At 38.4% G+C, this 21144-nt stretch overlaps 1 protein-coding gene across 1 annotated transcript in view; it reads left to right on the top strand.

Annotated features, from left to right (window-relative positions):
- The window catches only part of LOC126457597 (cytoplasmic dynein 2 heavy chain 1), an 808157-nt gene that overhangs the window by 33419 nt on the left and 753594 nt on the right, over positions 1–21144 (top strand). The window contains exon 3 of the mRNA XM_050094037.1: positions 4568–4694. Coding sequence (XP_049949994.1) covers positions 4568–4694 — 127 coding nt within the window. The remainder of the gene's footprint in view (positions 1–4567; positions 4695–21144) is intronic.

Genomic DNA, 21144 nt, shown 5'->3' with positions numbered 1-21144 from the left:
AAGGTGTTGATGTCATTGCCAGGGAGATATAAACATTTCCACTCAGCGAGGGAGACTGTCCCCTTTGACAAGCAGATGGTTAATGAGTTAACTTCAAGATTGCTCATTGAGGGAGAGGGAAACAGTTGGTCCAATCAGCTGGAGCTAGCTTCAGCCATTGTAAGCAGGCAACAAAGTATTACCTGGTATGATTGTGCTATGGAAGGCCATTTTACGAAGAAATTTAAAAATAATGTGAAGAGAGAAATGGGAAGCTGCAGTTATGGTAAGAAAAGAGGTCATTTAGAGTGAGATTGCACTGAAGGCCAAGAAGGTAGAAAGGCTCAGGGTGTAAATGGTCTGTCTGTGTCAAGGAGTTCACTCAGAAGATTACTGGTTCATAGTTAGAGGAGCTAGCGAGCCTATGTGCGAGAAGAGAGAATTGTTTAAGGAACTGGACAGTGTGCAAAACTCTGTAAAAGTTCTGGGTGATGGTAAACTTCGCGATATGATTTGGTGCAGTTCTGTGGAACTGTATGCTTGGAACAGGGTTAAATTGATCAAAACAGTACTTAATGGAGTGCTTTTTGTGCCTGAACTGAAATTCAATCTGTTTTCAGTAAGAACTGTGTTGGACAAAGGCAAGTGTTTAGTGTCAAACAAGGAACAATGTGAACTCTTGAACAGTAAAAGTGAAGTTCATGTATTATCTAGACATGTCAATAAAATGTATTGTATGTTGCTTTCCCTAAGTTGAACACATCAGAACTGTCAATGGCTACTTTGACATGTGCAGATAAAACACTCTCTGTGGTTGACACTAGGAACTTTTCATTGGTCAACATTGATAGTGGTGTTGTAAATTTGTCTAAACATCTTGGAAACTTGAGTGATTGGCATAAAAAATTGTTTCACCTGAGCATTACACATTAGAGAGAGTTATTGTTGCATATTGGAGTGGACTTCGTTGATGACTGTATCAGTATCAAGTGTGATGATTGTTTGGTGGATAAACAACATCACTTGATTTTCTCAGTCAGTTTGTCAAGCTCTAAGGATTGCGGTACTGGAAGAAGATGGAAGTCAGCCTAGAGAACAGGAGATCAGTGAAGACAAAAAAACAGAGAAGATTTTTTTGAGGGTGCAGAGGAAGATGTAGAAGATGAGGATGAGAGGACGCACAATAGGAGACTGAGAAGGAATATTCAGTGCCCAAATTACTAAGAGGACTATGAGTTGGGTGTCAGTGAATAATGATGACTTAGCACTTACACTGAATCAGTGTCTTGTAGTGATGCTGAAAACTAGAAAGATGCTGTAGCAAGAGGGGTGCAATCCCTGGAAGAAGGGATTACATGGGATTAATATGTAAGCTATATGATTATCATGTTATTGAAACAAAGTGGGTTTTCAGGTCAAAAAGAGATAAGAGAGGTAATGTTGTTTCTTATAAAGCTTGCCTTGTTGCGAAAGGTTTCCAATAAAGAGTGACTTATTCAGAAATATACAGCCCAGTAGCAAAATCAACTTCAGAGAGACATTTTTTTTGTAATGAGAATAACTTCCCCATCTATCAACTGGATGTTTGTAGTGCTTTTATCTATGTTTGTAGTGCTTTTCTCTGTGGAGAGCGAGTTGGAGATGTTTATGTTAAATTACCTACTCGATATTTCAGTGAAGTGAATGGTGAGGTTTGTAAACTGAAAAAGGCTCTGTAAGGTTTAAAGGACCCACCCAAAAGTTAGAATGTTAAATTCCACACAGTAATAACTGACTTAGGATTTGTATGAAGTGGTCTTGAGTGTTGTGTGTATGTAAAGACAAAAACAGTAATAACAATATTATGAAAAGGATAGATTGCTACTCAACAGATAGCGGAGACTTGAGTTGCCAACAGGCACAACAAAAAGACTACTAAACACACAAGTTTTCAGCCAGGAGGCCTTCTTCTGAATTTGACAAAACACACACACACACACACACACACACACACACACACACACACACACAAGCACGCAAGTGCAACTCACATATGTATGACCACTGTCCTTGGTTGCCAAGGCCAAACTGTGAGAAACTGTGCATGATGGGAGAAACAGTCTGGGTGGTGGGGATAAGAAGGAGGACAGGGAGAGGGAGGGAGAGCAGGGTATTGGTTGGGGATGGTAAAGTATTGTTTGTGGAAGAAAATAGTAATAAAACATACTTACTTGTGTCATTGATGGTCTGCTGATAGCTTCAACTTCCTAGAGTGAAACTGGTGGTTTAAAGCTGTTATTAAGTGATAATTTTAAAATGATGGATTTAGATCTGAGTAGGAACTATTTGAAAATGAATATTGTTCAAAATTTAAGGGAGGGTACTGTTACTATTTGTCAAACTACCTGTCTTGAAAAAGTATTAAAAGTTTTTGATGTGTTTCGATGTAATTCTGTTTCATCTTCCATGGTGGAAAATTTTGATCACAGCATAATAAAAAGAGAAAATTTTGTAAATGAAGAGACTGAGAAAAGATGTAGAAAATTAATGGGTTCATTGATGCATGCCATGCTAGGTTCCAGACCAGATATTGCTTTGGCAGTAACTGTTCAAGCAGGTGCCCATCATTCACAAGCTTTAATTTATGGAATAGTTTAAAACACACGTTGCATTATATTAATGGGACCCTAAAACTGAATATGACATATGCTAGGGATAAAAGTTATACCAATACTGTAATTGGTTGTGTTGACTCTGATTAGGCAGGTGACAAGAGTAGATAGAAAGTCCAGATGTGGTTATAATTTCCAAGTTTTGGGTTGCAGTGTTTTATGGGTGTCTAAGAAACAACAATCAGTGTCTCTGTCATTCAATAGAATCACAATTTATAGCCATAGGTGTGGCAACTAACAAAGACAGTTAGCTCAATAATTTGTCTTTGTGGCAGTCAAAGAGTTGTTGTACTTTAAGAATATAAAATGTTAGTAATAAGGCTTTGCAAGAACCCACAGTTCCATCATATACCTGCATATGTAGACGTCAAAATTTTATTTGCTAGGTAGTTAGTTTCTGCTAAGAAAGTTGTGTTAAAGGAAATTGGTACAATTGAGCAACAATATAATGTTCTGACAAAGCCACCAATTAAATAAAATTTTGAAAAATTTAGAGCTTTGCTAAAACTTATCTAAATCTTGTAATTTTTTTGTAAAACTTCTAATTAACTTTGAGGGAGAGGGTTAGTGATACAATATTAACATTGTTTTGAAGTGGCAACACATTCTTTTTTTTTCTTTTTTTTCTTTCTTTTCTGTGTTAACTTCCATTTTTCATATTGTTTTATTTTGTTGTTTTTCCTCTTGGTGTGGTATTGTTGTCCACCATTGAGTTGTAAGCTGCTACATATTTAAATAAACTCTGTACAAATAGACTTATTTAGGAGCTTCATTTACTGCATTCTGATTGCATATGACCTTTGAGATTATACTTGTGATATGACTTGTTAGCTGTGTCTAGTGTTTCATACTGACATATCCATTATCATATTGTCAGTTGGAATGAATACCTACTAGCAAATTCTCCATACCTGATATGTTTTTGCGGGAATCACTAAGACACAAAACAGCAATGACCTGCATGTTTGTTTCAGTTATTGTGTGGTTAAGATTCGTATTCCTTGTATCATTGCTTTTCATTTCCAAAGACAGGAAACTGGGTCCCCAATATGTATGGTCCTTTCCGTATTTCCAGGGTTGTTTTGTTCCAGTTTCTTCATCCATGGCTTTTTAGTTTTCCTTTACAGATTTGTTCCCTCCCTTTTCTGACTTATATTTTATTTCTTCTGCATTAAAACTCCCTGCGATCCTGTTTAGCCGTGTTTTCCTTGCTTTTATTCCCTTGGTGGTTCTTTCTATTGATCTCTAAATGTGTCTTGTTTCTGTAAGATTTTTCTTTTTTCTGTATTTTTTGTGGTTGAAGGAACTTGTACTTCTGGTATTGGTGACATCTTTTGTTTGTGGCCTAGTCTACTGTTCCATACCCAGTGATAAGTAAATGTCTTTTTTCTCTATTACTTGGTGTATTTGTAGTTTGGATATCAATTCTGTATTCCTGTTTTGGCTTGCTAGGCTCCTGTATTCCCATGACAGATGGAATTCTGTATTTCCACTTGCACATATAGAATTCTCTATTTCCACTTGCATGTATTTTCAACATACTATTGCAGTGACACATATACTTATTTATCTTATTGCGTAATAAAGCAAATTTAACTTGACTTGTTGATGGGGTCATTTTGATTGGTGTCAAGTACATTAATTGTGTGAAGTTTATTTATTTCATTACAGAAATTAAAATGTGTGAACTAGGGAGTTCTTTTGCAGTTTGCATTTTAAAATATTTTGTATTGATAGTGGTTAAGAAGTGATAAGAGAAAAGCAAAATATTTTAACAAAATTATTTCCTGCAAAGTGATAGTGTTGATAAAGTGTACTGTGATTGAGTTAGAATAGAAATATACTTTCTCTCAATTTAATTTTTACTTTATGTACCATATATATGTCATGTATTATCTGCAAATACGTCAATCCAAACATCAATGTAATATTTTCAGTGATAGTGAGCCCAGTCGATGAAGCACATTACTGGTCATACATGGCTAATAATGCTACCAATAATAAGTTGCAAGAAAAGTGTGTGGCCTTTTTTAAATCTTTGGAACCTCTTGCAAAGGAGTTCAGGTATGTTGCACCATTATTTTCTTGCCATTACAACATAGCTACTAGTTGCTACACAGCATGTCCTGTTCATCTCGACATCCCCAAATAACTTTGTGCCCACGAGAAAAATAATAATAATAATAAAAGCAAATGTTATGTAGCTGTTAAGCTGACATTAAACAGCATGATTGCTTTCTTGTAATTTTCTTGTAACAAATGGGAACAGAAAGAAAATGCACACCAGTCATTCAGTCAACCATGTTCAAGTGAAGGTTTGTTTTGTGGTCTGTGACATGTATGGTACCTGCTGTTTGCACTCTAACATGTTGATAATTTACAGTGTTTCTGCTGGTGCTCCCAACAGGTTTTAAATGAGTCCTAGGAGTTCAGATATGTAACTAAGGTTCCTTAATACTTTAAAAGCCATTAAAATTGCAACATCATGCTAGTGACATGGCACAGTTGTCAAATTCACTTGAAGTGTATTAAATGCTTCGATATGTAAACGATTAACGTTTCAGTGCAACCTCACAAAGTAGGTAGGAGTAGTACTATCTAGATTCTGTAGATAAGAAAACAATACACAGAAGGTTTCTCTTTCAGAAATCACATTTGAATGTTGTTTATTTGTGAGAATATTGTGTTTTGCATCATGTAAAATGAAGAAATGTCTACCAGCATCGGTATGAATTGGAAAGTGGCAGGATTGTGCCGTACCGAGTCTGCAGTTTACTATTCCACAGTACTGCAGCTTGCTTTGATCAGGATCTCACAGCTGTCATGCACATACACTAGCCAGCCAGAACATTATGACCAACTACCTAATAGCTGGTATGTCCACTTTTGGTGCAGATAACAATAGCAGTACATTGTAGCATTGAAGCAATGAGGTCTTGGTAGGTCACTGGATGGAGTAGGCATCACATCTCCACACACAAGTCAGCTAATTATTGTAAATTCTGGGAGGGGGGGGGGGGGTAATGATCTCTGATGCCTTAATCAATCACATCCCAGGTGTGTTCAATCAGGTTCAGATCTGGCAAGTAGGGAGGCCAGCACATCAGTTGGAACTTGCCACTGTGTTCCTTGAACCACTCCATCACACTTCTGGCCTTATGATGTGGCACATTGTTTTATTAAAAAATGCCACAGCCATTAGGAAACATTATCAGACGGCTCTCTAAGCACTATGGGACTTAACATCTGAGGTCATCAGTCCCCTAGACTTAGAACTACTTAAACCTAACTAACCTAAGGACATCACACACATCCATGCCTGAGGCAGGATTTGAAACTGCGACCGTAGCCACTGCGTGGTTGTGGACTGAAGTGCCCAGAAACACTCGGACACATCGGCCGGCCGAAACATTATCATCATGAAGGGGTGTATGTGGTCTGCAACCAGTGTACGATACTCCTTGGTGTCATGGTGCCTTCAGTGAGCTCCATTGGACCCATGGATGTCCACATGAATATTCCATGTATTTTTCAGTACAGGTATTTTGTTCATTCCAAGCAACTATCAATTCGTGATGTCATTGTCTAGACATGGGGTGATTATAATCTGAATCTGTTTTAGCAAATTAATAGTTTCTTTCAGGTGATAAAATTTTATTGATTATGAAATACAAGTTCTTGAAGTTTATTCAGAATGGGAAATGTTAATTAGTAATTGCTGGCCATAATTTATCTGTTTAATATGAAGGTATTTTGAATTTTGTGTGCATGAAAAAATGTGAACTCACGTGCGGCTTTTACTCTGAGATGAGTTATCACTTAGAGTGCAAAAAGAGCACATGTACAGTTCGTTTTTAGAGTACAAAAAGAGCGCATGTACAGTTTGCTGACCTGCGTGGTGAATTTTAATTTTTGTAATTTTGACCCGAATGGAGACAAATCCAGTTTCATTTAGACTTTACGTGAGACAGACACATCAAAAGAATCATTTAGCCCATTAGGGAAAACTGAAACCTACGTGCTCGGTTTGAAATATGTGACACGCTAGTGCCTGATCGAGCTGTCCAGTGAGTCGCGTAGAATAGTTTCAAAGGTGCTTGGACTTAATGCACGAAGTTGGAAATTAATTTTGAGACAAGTGCTGATTTTGACAAAAATGAACTGAAAGTTTATTCAAAATATTGAGGCTCTGTTTTAATTCAGACAAGTATCACCTTGTTGATCACGTTGCTTAGCAACACTGTAATGCAGATTAATTAATTCATTAGAACCATTTGCGACATAATAAGTCCCATTACACATACAAACTGTTACACGAAATTTGCTGACTGCATGAGAGTATGAGAGTGATTTTATTTCTAGAAATGCCAATAAACTGGCGGTTTCAAAAGTTAAATTACTAGCTGTTGTGTAACTTCATTGATTGTCCCATGACACTACTGAACGTGTTGTATTGTATCTCTTCACAAGACATCTCAAGAAGCTGGCATAAACAAGAAACAAGAAGAAGACTAAAGAAGAGGCATCGGCATACAGCCCAACCCCACGACATCTGGACATGGTTTCACCATGTGTTGAAGACGCTCACCACACCACTCCTTGAACACCCAGCAAGTCACGTAGTTTTCAAAATGCTAGTGCCGAGCTATTGGTCAGACTCAGATAGATCTTTCGCTTTCCCCATTTTACTCACAGAGAGCACACTCACTGACAGAACATGTACTGTGCGTGTGTCTGACTAGCAGTCATTCCTCTCCAGGTGACACTGCTATCATCTGGACAGATTTATATGATAGTAGATCAGTGGTCATAATGTTCTGGGTGATCAGTATATGTAATCAGTGGGTCTAGGAGAGCCATACTCAACACTATGCAGGATCCCAACAGGCCCACACAGCTAAGACACATCGATCGCTTGACCATGCAGAATTACACACCAACTTCTTATAGGTAACTTGAGTCAGGAAACAGGCTTCTTTGCATGAACAGTGCTGTGGTGTCTGGAGCACTAAATACTGTGAGCACAGCTACCATTATTGCGTCTTCCCATGATGTGTCACCAGAGAGAAGTGTGCCGACAGTGGTGCACCCAGTGACAGTACTAGACACAGGAGTGGCAACACATTGTGCTTTCAGAGGGGTCCTGCTTTTACAAACAGCATCACAATGGATATGTACATTTGTGGAAGTTCTGAAGAAACAAACATTGTCTATTGCATACTTCATTGTTGTTTTAGTCCAGTCTCTTGCGTGATGGTATGGGGTCCCATCAACCACACAACACAATCACCAGTAGTTTGGACAGCATCTATGACATTTGTGACAAGTTAATGTTAGTGGACGTGCTCTGTCTTTGATGTGTCCATGACATTATATTTCAACAGGGTAACACAAAACGGCATGTTGCCTGTGCTGGTACGACCTATCTCAGTATGGAGGATGTTTGACTCGTGTCCAGTTCAGTACATACTCCATATCTTTCACCCATTGTAAACATTGGATCCCGGGGCAATATCGACAATGTCTCTCACAGTCAGATAAACAGTTGAACAGTGGGTGGCACACTGGACAGCAGGAACAGGTCAGCTGTCATCAGACGTACATGATAATTTATACTCTACTAATAATTAAAGACTACAAAATGTCAGTTACAAAAGAATGGCTTTATTCATTTTGCAAACAGTGTGACCCTTTCATTCTGTTTGAGAATATCTCTAATTCCTCCAGTACATCACATTTGAACTCTAGATAATATTGCAGGTTATCCAGAATAAGTCACAGTGCATGTCTCTGTCTGTTGACATAGCAATCCTAAGTAGTCTTATTCCTCACAGACTTGTGCTGCCTGAATTTACTGTATTTACCCGATTATAATGTGAAGTTTATTTTCCCGGTTCATCATTTGAAAAATACAGGATCATCTTATATTCACAGATTAAACCCTTGCTGTTTAAATCAACATTTTTACATTGTTTAATAGAGCATATAGGAGTCGTCTTACATTTACAGATGAAACTTTGGCTATTGAGGTCATGTGCAGACTTACTGTATTTACTCAAATCTAAGCCGCACTTTTTTTCCAGTTTTTGGTAATCCAAAAAACCGCCTGCGGCTGAGAATCGAGTGCAAAGCAAGCAGAAGTTCTGAAAAATGTTGGTAGTGGCCGCCACAACTAACTTCTGCCATCGAATATATGTAGCGCTACACAGGCATGCTTTGTAGGCACAAAGATAAATACTGGCGGGGAGCTTTTTTCTCCGCCCCGAGTTTCAACCACTGCATTTTCATACATTATCCAATGAAGTAAATACAAATTCCGTATTGTTCATCTTTGAATGTAGCAGCATTTCAATGTACTACGAAAATCCGATTGGCAAGACTGTTTGGGATGTTTGTCAATATGTCCAACCCTACATTCTGAATTTTTTCCTACCTGTGAAAAGAGATGGTTGCTAATAGGAACTTTTATGAATTGTGAATCACATGCAGCATTCTCTTCACCATAAGAATAATACGAATATAAACATTTTGCCATGTATTCTTTCGTGTTTGCTGCTATCTCATTTAAATCCTGTCTGCCTAATAAACTACGAAACTAGAGTGAGTCATGTTTATATTCATATTATTCTTATGCCTAATAGTGATACAGTCAGAAATGAAGCACGGCAATTGGCTAGATTTTTAAATCTAAGATGACTCTAATTTCTGTGGAGAATGTGATGTACTAAAGAGGCGCCTGCAAAGATTTTCAAACGGAGAAAAATTTTTGCTAAACTCTCGTTCAGAACATCTTCTATCATATGCAGTCTATTATTTGGTTCTTGTTGATCATTATCAAAGAAGGCAGTAGTGTAAATAACAATAAATAACAGTCTCTTGCCATTGTTTTTTTTTTTTTTTTAATTGTAAGCGGCGGTAGTGCGCACAATGGCAAGCCATGCGGCGACAGGCCGTAAACACACACTATCAGAATGCGACGAGCAATGCGTGACACAGTACAGTAATGCATTTTCAGCTTAGAGTGACGTGAACACCTATAACAAAGAGAACGGCACTTATCAGATCAAAGAAAAATAAGCAATCAATTCAAACCAGACACAGCACGTGAAAAAGGAAGGGTGCCCGTATAAATAAGGACGGAGCGCCAGACACATAGCAATGGCTACCTGGTAAAGCTTAACTGCTCAGCTTACTACTCGAACCAAACTACTGTAGCTGTATTGTCATTCATTCGACCTAAATTGTGTCTCATATTACAGTGGACCAACTTTTTTTCGATTTGGAGTGCGACCTAAAACTTTTCTCTCCCCTTGAATTTCGAGTCTCAAATTTCAGGTGCGGCTTAGATTCGGAAAATTTTTTTTTCCTTGATTTCGAGTCTCATTTTTCAGGTGCAACTTAGATTCGAGTGCGGCTTAGATCTGAGTAAGTACGGTATGTTAAGGAATTTGAAAGGGGAGGGCTGGGCAAATGATCCTTGCTTTCTAACAGGCTCAAGATTTCCCAATATGCCGACATGCTTGATTACAGTATTAACATTGCTTGAACAGTCATGTGACATTTGACTCATCCTGTGCTAGGTCAAGAAATATGCGAGAAACTATTAACTAGCCACTACCGCAATCTATAGCTCTGCTTAAAATTTGTCAATTTTGTGAAACACAGGAGGAAATAACACCAAATTCTATCTTCTTACAAACTCTTGTTGTATTTAAACAGGTTTGCAATAAAAGTTCTCATACATGTATGGAAACTGTGTATAAACATTATACTGCTTTTTAAGTAAAGGTAATATTTGGAAGTGGAAACATTACTTGATTCTGAACCCAGATCAGTATTTGATTTGATTATGAGAAACTTTAATGATTTACCAACTAAGTTGAAAAAGAGAAATTCAGTGGCTGTTCACATAATAGAATATGGGGTAAAAACAGTACCAGCTGTTAATCCACTTTAGAACATGATACTGACATTCAGATTATACAAGAAGGAAAATTTATTGAGAATGAAATGTCTAACAAATGAAATAAATCATATTAAACTGACTTAACTGATGTCATGAGAATAAATTACAGTGGCAAGACCCATCATGACATAGTACCAACAGACATTAGTAGGTGTTGGGACAAGTGAAAGTTTGAGAAATGGACTGAATCGTGGTTTTGAGCTTTCATTTATGTATTAGTTGCTGTTATACTGACTTGGTAGGGAACTAGATGAGTGTCTGTATGGATGTAGCAAGTGGGCAGCAAATTAAGTCATGTTGCCAACCACGGCAATCTATACCGTGTACTTTGGCTTTTAGAGACAACTGCCATGTTTAAACTGCAGTTTCCATGAATCAATTTTTGGTCAGAATTGAATTGACTTTAAAATTGGAAAAATACATAACAAGAGTATTCATTTCTGCAGGAGACGGGTGCCAGTGGTGTAGTTATATGTTCCATGCTGCAATGTTGTTGATGCCAACCGTGATGTATGGTGGGAATGAAAGGGGGTCTATCAGTTGCTGGTTCTACACAGCCAATGAGAGAGCAATGAGAAGACGATATGTTGGAAGACAAGAGACATTGAAGCATTGTCATGTTAGTATAGAAGTGAAATCCGATATGTATTCGTATAAAAACAGCTGTATTCTCTGGTCCCACTGTAGCCTCAGAAATTGCAGAATATTCTGAAGAAACAGCCAAATACTTGTGACAATGAAGATATAAATTTCACAGCTGCACTATGAGAATGATGAAGATTAAAAATAGTGGTACCACAGATGGCAAGATTAGTAAGGGGAAAATGTAGAAAAGAAAACAGTCTACAAATGAATGTAAACCTTTGGAAAGGTTAGTAAGGAGAAAATGTAGAAAAGAAAACAGTCTGCAAATAAATGTAACTATTTCTCTTTGTTTATTTTATTTCTGGCAAATACTTTCTGTCAGTAAAACAGTTTGTAATTTTGATTGGTCAGCATAAGTTAAAAATAAGTTTTCTCAAGAAGCCTATTAAAAAATGGAGTAGTCTTGTAATCAGGTTCCTCTTATATTTGGGTAAATATGGTAGTTGTAAATTGCCTGTCCATCCAAGTGATATAATTACCTTTGCAATGGTTACAATCAGTTCTGTAGTCACATAAATCTTTCTGTAGTCACATAAATCCTACAAATTTATTGAACTTGTTACATACATTATCTCACAGCTAAGACCAAATATTCCAATAGTACATTAGACATATTTTCAATTTTTTATCCTTTGTATTCAGGTGTCATGACAACTTCCTACATTATGTTAAGCTCTTTTTTCACAATATTTTTGTAAAAGGACAATTTCAGTATATAATGTACAGGTGCAGCAGCCTTTTCAGTAGTTGCCGGGGCAGCAATCTGAACGACTGGCCTTGATACATTTGCCAATAAGATCTTGATATGCTGTTACTGTGAATGGCTGAAAACAAAGGAAAACTGCAGCAGTTTTTATTTCCCAAGGAGCCCTACTACTTGCTTGAATGATGATGGCATCCTCTTGGGTAAAATATTCTGCAGATGAAATAGTCCCCCAGTCGGATATCCAGGTGAAGACTACTGAGGAGGATATCATTATCAGAAAAAGCAGAACTAGTATTCTAGGCTGAGAATATAGAATGTTAGACCCTTTAATCATAAAGGTAGGCTAGAGAAATTAAAGTAGAAAATAGACAGGTGGAAGTCAGATATAGTAGAAATTAGTGAAGTGTGGTGGCAGAAGAACAGAGCTTCTGGTCAGGTAAGTACTGGATTATAAACACAAAATCAAATAGGGTTAACACATGAGTGAGTGTAATAATGATGAGGGTAAGCTTCTGTCAATGTGGGTAAGCTTCTATTAGCAGCATCATGAATGCATTATTGTAGCCAAGATATACCCAAAACTAAAACCCACTACCAATAGTACTAGTTAATATGCAAACTATCTCCACAAATGATGAACAAAATGAAAGAATTTATGATGAGCTAAATTAAATTATTCACATAATTAAGGGACACAATAATTTGATTGTGATGGGCAACTGTAACTCAGTAGGAGGAAAAGAAAGAAAAGGAAAAATAGTAGAAGAGTATGGACTAGGAGAATGGAATGGCATAGGAAACTGCCTGGTAGAATTTTGTCCAGAGCATAATTAATCCTTCCTAATATTTGGGTTAAAGATCATTCAAGAAGGTAGTATATGTGAAAGAGACCCAGAGACACAGGAAGATTTCAAATAGATTACCTAATGGTGGGACAAAGATTTTGGAACCAGATTCTAAACTGCAAAACATTTGCAAGGGCAGGTGTAGTCTCTGACCATAATTTATTGGTTATCAACTACAGATTAAAACTGAAGAGATTGCAAAAGGTAGGCAATTGAGGGACATAGACAAATGGAAAGAATCAGAGGTAATCAAGAGTTTCAGAAGGTGCATCAGGGGAAAGAACTACAATGTGAGATGAATGGGTAGCTTTGAAAGATGAAATACTTAAGGTGTCAGAAGATCTAATAGGCAGAAAGACATGTCCTAGTAGAAATCATTGGATAGTGCATGAGATATTGAATTTAATTAATGAAAGGAAAAAATAAAATAATTTACTAAATGAAACCACAAAAGAGAGTGTTAACATCTAAAAAATGAGATCTTCAGGGAGTGCAAAACAGCAAAGCAGGAATTGCTAGACGAGAACTGCAAGGATACAGAAGTATGCATAACTAGGGAAAAGATAGATGTGCATACAGGAAAATTAAAGAAACCTTTGGAGAAAGGAGTATGAATATGAAGAGCTGAGATGGCAAACTAGTTCTAAACAGAGAAGGGAAAGCTGCAAGGTGGAACTAATGTTAGAAGTCCTATAGAAGGGAAACAAACTGGGACACAATACTATAGCAACAGGAGAGGAAGTAGATGAAGGAAAGTTGGAAGACATGTTACTGCGAGATGAATTTGACAGAGCACTGAAAGATCCAAGTGCGAAGAAGGCCCCTGGGCTAAATGACATTCCCTCACAATTATTGATGCCATTGGGAGATCCAGCCACAACAAACTGTTACACCTGATACGTAAGATACATGAGGCAGTCAAAATACCACCAGAATTCAAGTACAATGTAATAATTCATATCCCAAAGAAGGCAGATGGTGACAGGTGTGAGTATTACCCAAGTCATCAGTGTAATAAGTCATGGTTGAAAAATACTAACATCAATTAGTTACAGAGGAATGGAAAATCTGGCAGAAGGCAACTACGGGGAACATCATTTTGTGTTCCAGATAAAATTTAGGAACTCACTAGGCAATACTGACTGTACAACTTCTCTTGGAAGACAGGTTAAGGAAAGGCAAATGTACATTTATAGGATTTATAGACGTAGAAAAAGCTTTTGGAAATGTTGACTTTAAACACTCTTTGAAATTCTGAGTGAGGCAGTATAAAACACAGCAAGCAAAGGTTATTTATAACTAGTACACAAAGAATACTGCAATTTTGAGTCAAAGAACAAGAAAGGGATGCAGTGGTTGACAAGGAAGTGAGACAGGGTGTAGACTATTCCTGATGTTATTCAGTGTGTACAGTGAGCAAGCAGTAAAAGAAAGCAGGGACAAATTTCAAGAGAGAATTAAAGGCCAGGGAGTCATGGCATTGTAATTCTGACAGACAGCAAAGGACTTGGAAGAGCAATTGAATGGAATGAAATCTTGAAAAGAGGTTACAAGATAAACATCAACATAAGTAAAGAAAGGGTGATGGAATGTAGTCTGATTAAGTCAGGCAATCCTGAAAGAATTAGATTAGGAAATGAGGTATTAAAAGTAGCAGATGAATTTTGGTATTTGGGCTGCAAAATAACAGACAATGGGCAAAGAAGAGATAATATAAAATTCAGACTGGCTAGGTCTTTTGAAAAAGAGAAATTTAATATAAGTTTAATTGTTATGAAGTCTTTCCTGAAGCTATTTTTCTCCAAAAGGCCCATAGAGAAGATCTACAACATGTCAGAGAACAAGAACACACAATACATATTCATAAAGAAAAACTGATATACTAATATACCTTCCACATATCTCAAGTGAAGTGGTTCTTGTGGACATGGAATAACTCACAAAAATCTTAAACGTGTTTTCATTTAAAAAGTGATAACAAACTTATCACAAAACATGTAGTTGTTCAGCTTACTGAGGTGCAGATGCTGATTGTTAGGTTGTTGTGGCCATGCATAATCAAATAGAAAAATACTTTTTACAACATTTATTTACTGTTGTGGTTAACTTGTGAAAAGATTTATTTTCACACATAAATTAATTACACAGAAGTGTGTGATTTGCATGACATTCAATCTCAATGAGACAAAATAAAGAAAAATTATACGATAAAAAACAAAGAATAAACACAATGTGGCGCAGAACCGTGGAACTCTTGTACAGTCTGCACCACTGTACCATGGAATGTATATAGTGGAAATCACTACACAATGTGGGATCGTAGCTTGGTGGCAAAGTCTGATGCTGCAACAGTTTCATCATTGATGAATTCTCTGGACAGATGTAATGATTGGCTGTACACCAAATGTGCCACTGTGGCTTCGAGATCAGGCTTGAAGGCTGTTTGCAGTCCTAACAAAACAATTGGTAGAGTTTCTGTCTTTGTCTGTTGTGTGACATGATTTCAATTGTTGGTGACATGATTTCAATTGTTGGTGCAGACATCTCACCACGCAGTTCTCTGGGGGATGATAACCGGTGATCCTTACTTGCTTGACACCTGACAATGTGGAAAGGGCCTTAAAGAGATGTGCCTCAAGTTGACATCCTTGATCTGTCGTTATTCTCAGTGGTATGGCAAAATGTGCAGTCCAGCCTCTGAAAAACGTTTTTGCCACAGTCTCCATAGTGATGTCGGCCATAGGTAATGCTTCTTGAGTATCTCTTCACGATCATAAGGTAGTAACTGCAGCCTTTGAATTTTGATAGTAGGCCTACAATATCCATATGTACATGGTCAAATTGCTGGATAGGTAGTATAAATGCACATAGTAGTGCCTTGATGTGTCATGTGATTTAGTACTTTTGAAAGGCCATACATTGTCAGATGTACAATTTACACATGACATTCATGCTGGGCCAGATGAAACATTGTTCCTTGGACTTCGGGATGTGCTAGAATTTTTATTGAAGCAATTGCCTGGGCCCAGAATTGCTGCGGAACAAATAGCAGAGGCTTTAACTTTGTGACATCACAGTATAATTCCACAGTTGTGCCTTGTATTGTCACTATTCGTAGTCGGAAACTTGATTGTTGCAAACGCAGTGTTCTTCATTGTTGTTGTGCCCATGACGTGGAATTAAAATCAATAGCTGCAGCTATGGCCTCAACGTGCACTGATGTACGCTCGATCATGTGCATAGTGTCAATCCGAGAGAGTGCGTCAGTGGGTACATTAAATTTGCATTGCACATATATGATGTTGGTTGCAAATTGGCCAATGTAGTCAGTACACCTCAGCTGTCTTGGCGATACCTTACTTGGCTTCACTTTGAAGGCATAAGTTAATGGCTTGTGGTCCGTAAAGATACTGAAATGGTGGGCTTCCAAAGAATGTTTGAATTTTTTACTGCAGCTTGTGATTGTACGTCACTCACTTTTATTATGAGGGTGACAGGTTTTGGCAAAAGAAAGCAAGCGGTTGATAACACTGGTTCATCCTTTGCTGCAACACTGCCCCAAGTGTGTTAGCAGAAGCATCAACCATTAATGATAACAGTGAATTTGCTATAGGATGTGCCAGTAGAGCTGCATACTCTACTGCTGTTTCGATAGCATTAAAAGCGGAGTCTGCCTTTGCGTGTCCATTGTTGTCTATTGTTTGGCCAGTATGCACCCTTCAAGAGTTCATTTAATGGTGCTATCATCAACATATGATGTAACACATAGTGCTGTTAGAAACTTATTACACCAAGATAAGGCCACAACTGCCGAATTGTAACTGGCCGTTGACATGCATCTATGGCTTCCACCTTGTGGTCAGGTGCCACATGCATCCACTTTGGAGCCAAGAAACTGAACTTCCTTGATGCCAAAAATACGTTTTGGTGGGTTCACTACTCGATTTTGTGTACACAGAAGTTCAAACAACTTTGTTAAATGCTGCATATTTTCTCTTGAGATGCAGACGTATCAAGCACATTGCTTATATATACATAACAAAATTGTAGATCATGTGTTATTTCATCCATGAATCGCTGAAAAAGCGGCACTGCTTTACAAAGCCTGAATGGCATTTGCCTGAACTCAAATAAACCAAATGTTGTGGTAACAGCTGTCTTGGGAACATCTTCAGGAGCAACGGGAATCTTGATAGTATGCTCTGACCAAACCTGTTGTTGAAAAAATAGTGTTTCCTGTATGCTGGCAGAGAATTCCCCTATATGTGGCACAGGATATCTGTCTGGAATGGTCCTTGCATTTAACTGCTGGTAATCACTGCAGGGGCACCAACCGTTCTTCTTTTTGAGCTGCCTAGCAACTACTTGAAGAGTGATAAATAAATTGAGCTGACATACAACGAAACTGTTGTTTTACAATTTGTAATTTATCTTGTCTAAACATCAAAGGCGTGCATAAGTTGACAGGTCTGGATTGTGAGGATATGATGAACCACTGAGTGTTTGACAGGTGGTAACGTTATTGATTGCCTCATGATCTCCAGGACATTTTTTAGTAGATTTTGTGGCGTGATCGCTCTGGCTTTTGTAGTAGCTGTATAGTTCACCTTACCTTGTGCAGTCATGTTTATTGTTGTGTCACTTAATTGCTGCTGACTTAAATGCGGTACCAGATCATAGAATGCCAGGAAGTCTGTTCCTAGTAAGGGGTGTGATACATCAGCCACAGCAAACCACCACTGACCCAACACAGTCCAAGGTTGAGTAATACAGTGACATGTCCATATGTTGTAATCTTTGTAGCAGTTGCGGCATACAGACAAGCATTGCCACGGCTTAGACATGGTAACATGGTCACAGGATACATTGATATTTTCGCTCTGGTGTTCATCAGATACTGCACTTTTGTGTTGCAGTCCTTAATAAACAAACACTGCATTTTGCCGGTGAACATGGTTGTATGCTTTACGTGGTGGTATACACTTGTGTGTATCTTCACCAAATTTTCCGTGGTACCAACATATGTTGTGTGCCACTGGCAAACGACTTCGACTCCTTTATCATCAACATGTGCATCACCTTTCATGTGTTTTTTTTGTAGCATGTCACTTGTACTGTAAGCTCATCTAGTTGAGACTGTAGTGATGCCAAAGTTGCTGAGGTTGTGTTATCTTGTGCAGTAGCAATTGTATCGACGAGTGTCGTCTGTACGTTTCCACTATCTGATCAGCTGTTTGCACTAATATGTTCAAATCTCTGAGACATAGCATTAAAATCTTCCATGTATCTGCCAGTACTCAGGATAGCCATATATTGCATAATATGTTGGCACTGACTGTACAACTTGCTAGGGTATGCAGGTGACAAAGCGGTTGCGGTGCAGTTCTGTCATCAAATTTGTCTGTTCGTAAAAGCTTCTCCATGCATTTAGCTTCTAACTGGGATTGTTGCATAATCAATGCCTCTTTTTATGACAGCATGTTGTTTGGTTTCTGGAGGCATAGCAAGAATGTCTTAGACTCCTGTGGCAAGATCTTCCATTAACACAGCTACCACACAACTATATTTTGTTTCATCTGCCATAATCCGTTCGAAGATGAATTTGCTTTGTAATTTTGCAAACCTAAGCAAGGGGTTATGTTGCCAAAAAAAGGTCCTGGCTTGATCATAACCCCACTGATAACTCCCATTACTTGAGGCTGGCTAGGTAGGCTCGCCGGCCACGCTGGTCTCGTGGTTAAGGCGCTCAGTCCGGAACCGCGCAACTGGTACGGTCGCAGGTTCGAATCCTGCCTCGGGCATGGATGTGTGTGATGTCCTTAGGTTAGTTAGGTTTAAGTAGTTCTAAGTTCTAGGGGACTGATGACCACAGATGTTATGTCCCATAGTGCTCAGAGCCATTTGAACCATTTTTTTTAGGTAGGCTCTGGCGAGGAATCCATCTTTGTGCTGAATGAAAAACTGACGTGGCTGGTGCGGGATTAACAGTTATAGTTTTGATTGGGCGTAGTATGTTGTAGCCAATGTGGAACTGCTGTTATGCGTGATCATATCGGGCAGTACCAGTTACATGTGGTTAACTCATGAAAGAATTTATTTCCACATATAAATTAATTACACAGTAGTATGTGGTTTGCATGACATTCAGTGTTATTGAGACTAAACAAGGAATAACTATATAATCAAAAACAAAGATTAAACACAATATGGCACAGAACCATGGAACTTTTGTATAGTCTATACCACTGTATTATGGAATGTATATACTGGGAGTTGCTCCACAGTGATCGAATTACTGCACTGAATTTGTGCAGAAGTGAGATACAGGGTGGCGCACGGAATGTGTTACCATTTTGTTTTTGAATATAAACTTCATTGTCAATACAATCTGAAAGGAACATATACTACAATGAAGAGCCGTCCATGGAGATTTGTTCTAACTCAGCACATGCTCAATATGTCCACCATTTCATTTCCTAACTTCCTTCAAACAAACACTGAAGTTAGTGATAACCCCACGGCACATGTCTTCAGTAATTTCACTGCAAACTTGAAGAATAAGTCTTCTGCGCTCCATTAAATCACGTGGACGTTTCGGGAAATTTTTTTCTTTAGGTACCCCTAAAGAAAAAAGTCACATGGATTGAGGTCTGGACTATTGGGGGGCCAATTTTGTCCATCATTGAAGTGACCTGGAAACCTGAGTGAATTGATCTGCATGTCGAAATGCTCACGTAAAAACTCCAAAACAGTATTTGCAGTCTGTGGCCTTGCTCCATCTTGCATGAACCACTGCGTGTTGAAGGGCCAGACAGTAGCAAGAAGCTGTGGAATGAAGCTATTGCGAAGCATACTCAAATAACGCTTGCTGTTCCCAGTTTCTTCAAAGAAAAAGGGTCCAATAAGTTCGTGACTGGAAATTGATGCCCACGCTGTAATCCTTGGAGCATAATGTTGTCGTTCATGAAGCACTTGTGGGTTTTCAGTGACCCAAAAGTGTACATTTTGTTTGTTAACCACACCGTCTAAATGAAAATGTGCCTCATCTGAAAACCAAACGTTATTGAGAGTTTATTCCCTATCCTCCGCCCACTGAATAAACAGTAGTCTCTGCTGCTTGTGTTCTTCAGTGAGCTTATGTGCACAGGTCATCTTGTATGGGTACATATGGAGGTCACTTTTAAGAATACGTTGAATGGAGCGTCTGGATATTCCCAGTTGCACTGCTGCCTTTCTACACGATTTCCCGGGACTTCTCTGTACAGCAACTCGTACGGCTTCAGTATTCTCCGGCAAACAAACAGGCTTAGGCTGAGGTTGCTTCGCTTCCAATACTGTTCCTTCCTGTACAAATTTACCGTACAACCTGTGGATGGTCTTCTTGCAAGGGACCCATCGTGTGTTAAACTGTTGTCAAAAACACCTCTGAGTCACAACAAGGCTTTTCGTTTCATGAAAAAGTAACACAATTGCTGATCGTTGCTGTGTCGTCTGTCTTCCATTGTCAGCCATTGCTGCTTACTAGTCTCCTAGTGGCAGTATTGTGAATTACACATCATTTCATAACTCATTTGTTTTTCCAAGCTCTGCTGGTACTGCTGTAGAGATCCCAGCGGGATATCTAATGTGCGTCATAAATTGTGAAAGAAACAATTGGTAACACATTTCGTGCGCCACGTTGTAGTACATCATACTCACGTTGTAGTACATCATACTCACATTTTTTGATGCAGAACTCAGATTGTATGTAATGCATGAACAGTTATATGTATGTGGGGGAAGGGGGGGGGGGGGATGGTGGCAATTGATTAGTAATTGCTTGAATAATTGGAAAAAAATGATTGAAAAGAATGGTTGATAGAAACTGGAAGGTATTTTATGAACCTGTACACAATCCTGGGTGACTTTAACTGGCACCAATATCAGCAGACCTTCAATATGAATACATTCAAGGTAATTTGCTTTATGTACTGCTTCACATTAATTCCATTGTGCATAGTCTTGTTTATAACAATGTCAATGCAGGATCGCTCCTGCTCTGCTCATGCATATTCCTCTTGTCTACTCCAAACCTCCTGATGCAGGATCTCGGCGATGGGCAAAATGATGAACAGACAGGGATGGACGTCCCAAATAAGTGAATTAATTTTACCTTTCTACTAACTTTTTGCAACATTTTTAATGTGCGGTTGAGATACACATTTTTATAGCAATGCTGGTACAACAGATCCAAACATACATCCATACTCTTCAACTTTCAGAAACAAACAGGCAAAGGTAAGGAATTTGTTTCCTATGGATCAAAACATTATCCTTGCCACAAAAAAATTCGTTAATTTATCTTTGTCAGGG

This window comes from Schistocerca serialis, chromosome 2 (assembly GCF_023864345.2).
Source record: "Schistocerca serialis cubense isolate TAMUIC-IGC-003099 chromosome 2, iqSchSeri2.2, whole genome shotgun sequence".
Classification (NCBI taxonomy): domain Eukaryota; kingdom Metazoa; phylum Arthropoda; class Insecta; order Orthoptera; family Acrididae; genus Schistocerca; species Schistocerca serialis.
Note: the sequence above shows the minus strand (reverse complement) of the source record. Positions and strands in the feature narration are given on the sequence as shown.